Here is a 9,740-nt window from a genome sequence, read left to right on the forward strand (position 1 = left end):
TGGGCCAGGGGAAATGCCAACACAACCAAGACACGGTCCAGGCTCACTGAAGTAAAAGTCCTCGTCTTCAGCAAGTGACGTCACCCATCAGCATGGCCGTCAAGGTGACTATGTCAATATCTCTTATCAGTAATTACTTTTGACTGTAATATCATCGATTATCACCGGTAGGCCTATGGAGGACAGTCGTATGTCTTTTTATAGGACATGTTTATGTCAGAAGTCTGCATGACAGTTTGAGCATCTCTACACCGAGGCAGTACTACTGTTAATGGAGAACCACCTGTAATGAGTTTATTCTCTGAGAAAGTTGATGAAGAAACTTCACCATCCACATCCAGGACCGTGTGGAAGACTTTTGCCCGAAAAGCCTATTTATATATTCCTAGCAATCGCCTCGTTCGCCTATTGATTGTTGTGTTTGACAGATTAGACTGATTGGGAATCTTGAAACAAAATATGAACCGTGTCTAATAAATCAGATTAACTAACATACTCTAAAGAAACAGATCGTCTGGGGAAAAAAAAACACTTTCATATTTCAACTTGCTTGTATAGGTGCAGGCAATGCAGAGAGCGGATCCCCATAGTTTAAAGGCAATCTTTCTGAAGGTAAGTCTGTTTTTATTACCGCCTAACTTATAATACACAGAAGAATGTAACCTTCCACTGCGAACACACGATTTAAGGACATATTGCTGATCCTATGTCTAGTTAAGTTGGAGTAGTTTCTGAAGCGATCGGCTTGGAAAAGGTCAGATAAGTCCATGGTCTAATTTTGGATCCTCTTTAACAAACAAAGAATGTATTCTTACTTTGGTTACTTGTATGGCACATTAAGTTATATTACAATATCTTGGCATGCTTTTTAAATCGTCTTGATATAAATAAAGTTGTTGTTTCTATGCGTGATTGAAAAACACCGGGTCGTGTTTGTGTAAACTGCCGCTTGAAAATAAGTCTCCTTATCTCACACATCTGACGTCAAAACGTATGTAGCAATTTGTAGCAGCTCCCGAGTTCAGGACGAAGGAGTTAATTAATAGATGTTTATTCCAACTGCCTGCATAATTGTATCAAGACCTAATCAGGCTCAAACTCGAGGGGGAAATTGGCATAGCCTATAATTATTTTAATGTGTTAATACGTTGGTTGGGAATATTATTTGTGACAAAGAAAGAAAAACATTGTCACTTGTTGTAGGGTAAGGATGTTTTACTTTTTCTTTGCCCTCTATATCGAGCTGGCCTCTATTTCAAGGGTGGCATTTCTGCTCCCAGTTCATGTGCTGTGCTTGTGATTTGCGCCGTGAAACCCAACCCAGCTCTAAAAATGACCTTTCGGCTCATCCTAGTCTCTACTGCTTTGTAACACGTTACTCTCCATTCTACTCCACGGTTCTCATATAGGCCTACACATAAACACATGTCTTGGCCTGTGTTATACTGCCTTTTAGATATCAGTTGCTGATAATCGATAAATAGCTTATAGAATCAATTCGTTTTTTTCTAAACGCAATGTAATATTTACATGGAATATTTTTGGGGTATTTTCTTGTATCCTCCTTTACATAAGAGTGATTGTTTTTTATCGCTGTATTTATCCACCATTAATTCATAAATTATCATCAGTAGTTCCTGATTTTTGGTTATAGATTGAGCATTCCTAACAGATTCTCTGTCTCTGTGTGTCATTGTTTCCTTATGCCTATGACTCTCTGTGTGTCTCTGGGTCTCTGTGTCTCCCAATGTCTCTCTATGTCTCTGTGTCTCCCTATGTCTCTGTCTCTCTGGGTCTCTGTCTCTCTGTGTCTCTTTCTGGGTCTCTGTGTCTTCATCTCTCTGTGTTTCTCTGTCTCTCTGTGTGTCTCTATGTCTCTTTCTCTCTCTCTATGTCTCTGTCTCTCTCTCTTGGTCTCTTTGTCTCTCTATGTCTCTGTGTCTCTCTCTCTTGGTCTCTTTGTCTCCCTATGTCTCTGTGTCTCTCTCTTGGTCCCTGTGTGTCTCTGTGTCTTCATCTCTCTCTATGTCTCTGTCTCTTTCTCTTGGTCTCTTTGTCTCCCTATGTCTTTGTCTCTCTTGGTCTCTGTCTCTCTGTTTGTCTGTCTCTCTCTATGACTCTGTCTCTCTGCGTCTCGCTCTGGGTCTCTCGCTATCTCTCTCTGTCTCTCTCTATATCTTTATCTCTCTCTGGGTCTCGGTGTATCTCTGTGTCTTCGTCTCTCTGTGTGTCTCTATCTCTCTCTCTGGGTCTCTCTGTCTCTCTGGGTCCCTGTGTGTAGTATGCCAGCGTGGTGGAGGATGGGGACCATTACATGACCCCCAGGGACTTTGTGCAGAACTACCTGTCGTTGCACACACGGCCCCAGTACAATCCCAGGACGGTGAGCCTCCTGGCGGGCGTGGCCGACACCACCAAAGACGGGTGAGTAGTGAGCACTGAGCACCCATGGGACTCAACCTGGAAGCATACATATATCGATTTACTACCTGATAACATGTTATTACATCCGCAGTGGACTCAATGAACATCTGTTATAGCTTACATCTATTGATTTGAGCACAGTTATTTTTTAACAGACAATGCTACCTTTATATATTGAATGTATGTGAATTGCATTCTGGTTGAATTAACTATACTCAAGCTGTAAAACGATGTATGTAACCCTAAAAATGTCATGTATGTTTACAATCACGGAATAACGATTTACTGGAACAATGATAATAAGCTCATTTCGAAATTATATTATAACATTATGTCATATTAATAATGTAGATTCTTAATTGCCCTACTTTGGCGAACCATATAATACATTAATTTAATTTTTAATGCAATTGGACACTGGTACACTGATGATATCTGCAAACATGTGTCCTTCTGCAACATAGCAACTCTTCTCTCTCCTTCAAACAGACTGATCTCTTTCCAGGAGTTTCAGGCCTTTGAGTCGGTTCTGTGTTCCCCGGATGCCCTTTACCTCGTGGCCTTCCAGCTGTTTGACAAGACAGGCACTGGGAGCATCTCCTTCGGTAGGCGGTGGGGGTCTGGGCGGGGAGACTTAGACACCATGTTCTCCGTACTGTACTCGACATCGGGATGTTTACTGTTTGACTCGGAGGCTTCTGTCCACGGCGAGTGATCATTTTCATGTTATAAAGGAGCAGGTGTGAGTTAGGGCAGATTGATCAAGGATGCCCAAAGGTAGACGTCGGACACTGGGGATCGAACCCGGAACCTTTCAGCTGTCTTCCTCTACAACTCCTCACTTCTTTGTTTCCCATCTTTCTCATATACTCATTTTCTATAAAACATGATGAAAAAAAACAACCCAAAAAAAATGTAAATGTAGGTTTCACGTGTTTCAACATTTAGCCGCCCTTCCTGCGGCGGTTGTCATCCTCCTCCTTATCTAAAGCTTCCACCGTCAGGAGACGGTGAACCACAAACGTTTGTGTATTTCTGTACCCTACCCGGGGGCCGTTCTGTGTGCTGTGGGCCCCTGGCCCCGTGGAGAGCCCCCCCCCCCCCTACTGTAGCGGGAGGCGTCGTGAATGTGAATGACTTGGCGTGAGCCCGTGTTTGTCTTCCCAAGACATCTGGAGTGCGTTGAGTCATACAGATATCAGCTGCGTGGAGCAGGAGGAGGAGGAGGGGGAGGTGGTGGCCGTGGGGGGGGGCCATCACAATCCTATAACCTGAACCATCTGATTCAGGAGGAAGACGAAGTGGGGGGGCGGAGAGAGGGGGGGAAGGGGGGGTAGACCACAAGTGTTACGGAAAGTCTTCACATCATGCATTTCCCCCAAATAGAGTCATAGCATTCCCAATTCACTATTAGACAGATCCCCCCCCCCCCGGCCCCAACACATAAACACACACACTTCCTACGACTCCGTTATCGACTTTTCCCATCTAACTTTAACTCTGTGCATCCCGATCCTGAACGACTAACACTGCATCGGCACAAGCTGCGGATCGTATCCCCATACTGTTTGACTGTTTGGTTGTCATGACTCATCGCCGACATTATAATCATCGGTCCGTCGTCTTCCTCTCCGCTCCGCAGAGAATGTGCGCGACATCTTCAGCCAGACCACGGTGCACACCACATCCCGTTCAACTGGGACTGTGAGTTCATCCGGCTGCACTTTGGCCACGAGAGGAAAAGGCTCCTCAGCTATCCCGAGTTCACACAGTTCCTGCAGGTGAGGCACCGGCTCTTGTTCACGTGTGCTTTCCAGACCAGTGGTCCTCAAACTTTTTTATCCCGCGTACCACCTCAGTCAATAAAGTCCCAAAATGATGACCAATGTTAAGAAATATTACAAAATAAAGTAGCGTAGGCCAAATAATATTAAAAGTTGGCAGGCACTTTGATAACTGAACTTCGATCGGCCTAATGAGAAGGGTGTGTCTGCCTCCGCAAACAACGTCCCTACGATTTCTGGATCAATCAAGGTCACTTTCAGTCTTGAGAGAGGTGTGACTCCGCATCCATCCTGCATCTGTGTTTCGTTTTTTCTGATGGCAACTGAAGAGAAGCCTTTCTCGCGTACCACCAAATAGGGCGCTGCATTGTGCCGGAACCCTCTTTGTGCTGGTGTATCAAACGGAAAAGACGGCTTAATGCCCAGCATTACTGGTCGGTTTAGTCTTCAGGCCTCGGGGGTCTGAGCTGGGGGGCCGGTGGCTGAGCGGCGCCCGGGGGTGGTCTCTCTCTCCGGGTCTGGGGGCCTGACAGGCCGGCGGGGCTGTGGGGCCCTTCAGAGCACTTTGTGGTTCATCACAGTCGGCCGCGACGTTCCGGCGCTTCGCCAAAGACCCCCGTGCGGTGAGGGTTAAATCACTAATCTGTCCAAATTGTAGTCGAGTTGTTTCTCCTCGGCGCGGCAGCCCCAGCTGATTTTGTATTGTGTCTTAGCGCCGTGTTTTTGTAAGTACCGTGATGGATGGAGGCTGAGGTGAGAAGCCAGCGATGTCTTCCCGGGGAAGTGGAGGCTTGTTATTTCTGCCGTCTGGGGCCTGCCACCTTGTGGCTGTTGTTTCATGCCTGGAATTAATTGGTGGAAACACTGGCCACACGTGTGGGTGTGTGGGTGCGCGTGAGGTGTGGGCGTGGGGTGTGAAGGGAGAACGATCAGAGCCCGGTGCTAACGTGGTACGAGGTGACGTCTGTGATATCGGATATCATCGCCTTGTTTTTCTTGAATCCAATCAGTGTAGCTGGGAAAAGAAATATAATGCGATGTGACAGAAAGCCAAACAAGCGAATTAGTTCAATCAGCACAAATGATAAAACCATAAAGTACTATGACTGTCTTAATGCTACGACATGCTTCATCCTAAGCTGCTTACAGGGATTTCAAGGAGAGGAAGGTACGGGTTAGAGGGGAGAGAGAGGTAGAGAGGGGAGGACAGGAGAGAGGGAGAGAGAGGGGAGGACAGGAGAGAGGGAGAAGAGAGCGGGAGAGATTGGAGAGGGAGGGTAGGGTGGGGTGACCCCGGCATCTCCTTCTGATTCCACGGATGTCATGTTGAATCATCCTACCTCCGGACACACCTGCCGTCTCCCCCCCCCCCCCCCCCCCCCCCCCCCTATCTGGGGACCACCGGGACCCTACTCCGCATGCTTCCTGTTAGCCTGCTGTGATTAAGGGAGTGAGAGCCTCTGACTCTGTCACTCCTGATGACCTCCATAACCAGAACGCCACAGCTGCCCAACTTTGATGTGCTTATACGTTCTCCTCTCCTTCTCTCTGGCCTCTCCTCCACTCCAGCTCATCACTGGCTGGTAATGCGATGCCCGGGGTCACAGTAACCCCTCTCTCTCTCTGCTGCTTTGTTAGATAGTTTCACCTTCTCTCTCTGTCTCTCTCCCTCCTCTCTCCCCATCTCTCCCTCTCCCTCTCTCCCATCCTCCCCCTCTGTCCCATGTCCTCCTTTCTCTCTCCCCCGTTCTCTTTCTCTCCCTCTTGCTCTCTCTCTCTCTCTCTCTCTCTCTCTCTCTCTCTCTCTCTCTCTAACTCGCTCTCGCTATTTCCCTCCCCCTCTATCTCCCCCCACCTCCCCCTCTCCCCCCCCCCCCCCCCCCCCCCCCCCCTCTCTCTCTCTTCTTCGGTGGTGCAGGAGCTGCAGTTGGAGCATGCCCGCCAGGCCTTTGCTCAGAAGGACAAGAAGAAGAGCGGCTCCATCACAGCGCTGGACTTCAGCGACATCATGGCCACCATCAGGCACCACATGCTCACCTCCTTCGTGGAGGAGAACCTCGTGTCCGTGAGTCCTCCTCAGAAACGCTCCGGAGCCAACGTGCACCTCACTGTTTGTCTGTTTTGTTTATTGTTCAGGTGTTTCTGGGGTTAGAAGGTGGAGTAACAGAAGCAGTCTTTCTCCAAGCTCAAGTTTATAGACCTCCAAAAGCTGAACGACATGTTGTGTGTTTGTCATTGTGTTTGTGCGTGTGTTTGTGTGTGGTGTGCGTGTGTGTGCGTGCGTGTGTGTGTGCGTTTGTGCGTGCGTGCGTGTGTGTGTGCGTTGTGTGCGTGCGTGTGTGTCCCTCTCTAGGCGGCCGGAGGAAGCACCTCCCACATGGTCAGCTTCTCCTACTTCAACGGCTTCAACGCCCTCCTCAACAACATGGAGCTGGTCCGCAAGGTCTACAGCACCGCGCAGGCACTCAGCTGGACAAGCCCGTCACCAAAGGTACACCGCCGCGGGGGCTAGCGCTTAGCCGTTAGCAGTTAGCTTCACCAAAGAAGAGCCGTTTCTTTTAGTCGAGAAGAAATGTACACTTCTAATGCCGCTTTTCCACCGCACATGTAGCTCGACTCGACTCGACTCGACTCGACTCGACACGACTCGACACGGTAGCAGCACGGGTCGTTTTCCACCGCAAATAGTACCTCCTGGACGTGGGCGGGGTCGCTGCGCGAAAGGGCCGTGACGTATTTTTGTACGCGACGCAAACAACACCTACGCAACCCACACATGGACAGAACCCACATAACAACAATGGAGGACATCGATAACATTACTATTATTAGCTGGCATGTTGAAGAAGTTGAAGAAGTGGAATATGTTGGCTGCGGCGCTGCTATGGCTGTTACCAGCATGGTTGCCATGTCGCTCTCGTGACTTCGTCACACTCTCTGGCCAATCAGTGGCCGGCCGTCTGCCGACGTCACCTTTTAGCATCGGCTCAGCTCGCTTGGAACCTAGAGCGAGGCGGTACTAAAAAAAGCAGCCACTTCAGGTACCAGATACCATGTTTTCGCGGTGGAAACGCAAAAAAATGCGAGCTGAGCTGAGTCGAGTCGAGTCGTGTCGAGCTGGTACCATGCAGTGGAAAAGCGGCATAAGACACGCCAAATGTTCTTTATCATGGAGTATGTCCTCGGTGATGCAAAATAAATTGTATATATTTGATATGTAAAACGTTTAATAATGACGCAGGAAATCTGGTTTACCCTGTCACGTCTCACCTTTCTTGACAGGAAACACAGGGAACATTAAACCGTAGGTCTAATTAATAAGGTAAATAAAAGTTATAACGTCACAGCTCACTGCTTTTGTGTGAATCAGTTCAGTCCTGTCGATCACACCTCCTCCTCCTCCTCCTTGTTCTCCTCCCCCTCCTCCTCCTCCTCCTCCTCCTCCTCCACCTCCTCCACCTTATTGTCCTGCTCCTCCTACAGTCCTAGTCCTTGTACTCGTCCTCGTCGTCCTCCTCCTTCTCCTCTTCCTCCTCCTTTCCCCCTTTCAGTGTATTTCCCACACAAAATGTATTTTTTTCTAGATTTGTAGACACACACACATTTTTTTATGCTAAAATCCTGCAAGGTCTGCTTGAAGTAGAGCCTTTTCAACGGTGTCAAGTTGATCACTGAACGGTATGCAGTGACATCAGCTCTGGGTTAAGGAAGGCAGGCCCGTGGCAAAGGTCAAAGGCCAGTGGGCTGATTTGCTGGGTCAGCTCGGAGGAACACGCCGGGTAGAGTGAATCAACCCCCGCCATTGAGTCACCGAGAGGATATTATCTCAAGAGCTGCTCAATGGACAGAATCTGTGACACTGGAATACATTGTGTGGGCCGTCGACTCCGTTTCATACTATTGGTTTGTCTCTCGGTGAAACCACACCACGTTAACGACGTCCAAATCGAAAACACACGTTATAAAGTACCAGCAAATACAAACGGTGTCCTCTCAAACACTCACGTCCCTCGACGGTAACTCATAGATTGTCTCTCTTTGCCTATACCAGCATGTTGTGACCGACCTGTTCTGTGTGTCCATGCAGAGGAGTTCGCTAACGCAGCTAACCGGTTCGGACAGATCACCCCCATGGAGATAGAGATCCTGTACCAGCTGAGCGGCCTCCACTCCCACTCTGGGTGGGTTAACTAGTTATTCACTACTGACCTAGTTATCCTGTACCAGCTGAGCGGCCTCCACTCCCACTCTGGGTGGGTTAACTAGTTATTCACTACTGACCTAGTTATCCTGTACCAGCTGAGAGGCCTCCACTCCCACTCTGGGTGGGTTAACTAGTTATTCACTACTGACCTAGTATCCTGTACCAGCTGAGAGGCCTCCACTCCCACTCTGGGTGGGTTAACTAGTTATTCACTACTGACCTAGTTATCCTGTACCAGCTGAGAGGCCTCCACTCCCACTCTGGGTGGGTTAACTAGTTACTAACTACTGACCTAGTTATCCTGTACCAGCTGAGAGGCCTCACTCCCACTCTGGGTGGGTTAACTAGTTACTAACTACTGACCTAGTTATCCTGTACCTTCTGTACCGGCTAACTAGTAACTCTCTACTGACCTGATATAGGCTGCATCCGAATACCTAGTACATACTATTTCTGTCTAGTGTCTACTACTTGACCATACTACACTTGACTGTGTAGTTACGGTCTACAGACATGCGTAGAACGCCTCCGAACGCCGCCCGAAACTCCACCGATGTTGGAGATGACGTATCTCCCCCCAGATGGCGGCAAAATGTACCTGTTTTCCGTCTTGTTATCGTTGCTATTAAATAAAAAATGTCTCTTTCTACGCGAATGGCTCTTGAATGGATATCTCTGCTAGAAGGCGTCGTCGTCGGTCATCTCGTAGAGCGACTTACCGGCAGGTTATGTTGTATATATGTGGACATTTGGTAAGTCATTTTTTTGGAATATAATAATAAATTTACAGTTATTTGCTACTCGTGAAAAAGACGATTGAAGTTAATTTTCCTTTTTTATTGAACACACACACACACACACACACACACACACACACAAATAAAAAGCCGCTGTTGATGGTGTCGGTCAGCCATCTCTTCTTCGTTTGTTACCAGACTCCGGTTGCATTGTGGGATAGCGTAGTGTGGTCCGTGGTTCACTTTGGCGGTAGTATGCATTCGGAAACGACTTCGTACTACAGAATGCATACTAGAGTATTCGGACGCGCTAGATTTTTCGCATACTACAAAATGCATACTATATCGTATGCAAGTACGAGTATTCGGATGCAGCCCTCGTTATCCTATACCAGCTCAGTGAATACTCCCACTCTGGGTGGGTTAACTAGTAACTCACTACTGACTTAGTATAGTTATCCACGGTTTGAGGATCGCTGATAACCTCAGCGATCATTTATTCTTCAGCAGACTGAGCTTTGCTGAAAGATTGAATGCTATAAAAAAAAGGCTGTTGTTTAACAAGGCCATGAAGTGAATAAAAGCGGTATA

General features: G+C 47.9%; 1 protein-coding gene across 1 annotated transcript; it reads left to right on the top strand.

Moving 5' to 3' along the window:
* The first annotated feature begins 92 nt into the window (after window positions 1-92).
* Window positions 93-8,412, top strand: LOC132448943 (electrogenic aspartate/glutamate antiporter SLC25A12, mitochondrial-like). Its single transcript, XM_060040498.1, has 7 exons — window positions 93-104; window positions 2,282-2,424; window positions 2,914-3,036; window positions 4,067-4,205; window positions 6,127-6,273; window positions 6,562-6,699; window positions 8,296-8,412. The coding sequence occupies exons 1-7, from the start codon at window positions 93-95 to the stop codon at window positions 8,347-8,349; spliced, it is 756 nt and encodes a 251-aa protein (XP_059896481.1). The 3' UTR covers window positions 8,350-8,412.
* The last annotated feature ends 1,328 nt before the right edge of the window (window positions 8,413-9,740 follow it).

This window comes from Gadus macrocephalus, chromosome 20, assembly GCF_031168955.1.
Source record: "Gadus macrocephalus chromosome 20, ASM3116895v1".
Taxonomy (NCBI): Eukaryota; Metazoa; Chordata; class Actinopteri; order Gadiformes; family Gadidae; genus Gadus; species Gadus macrocephalus.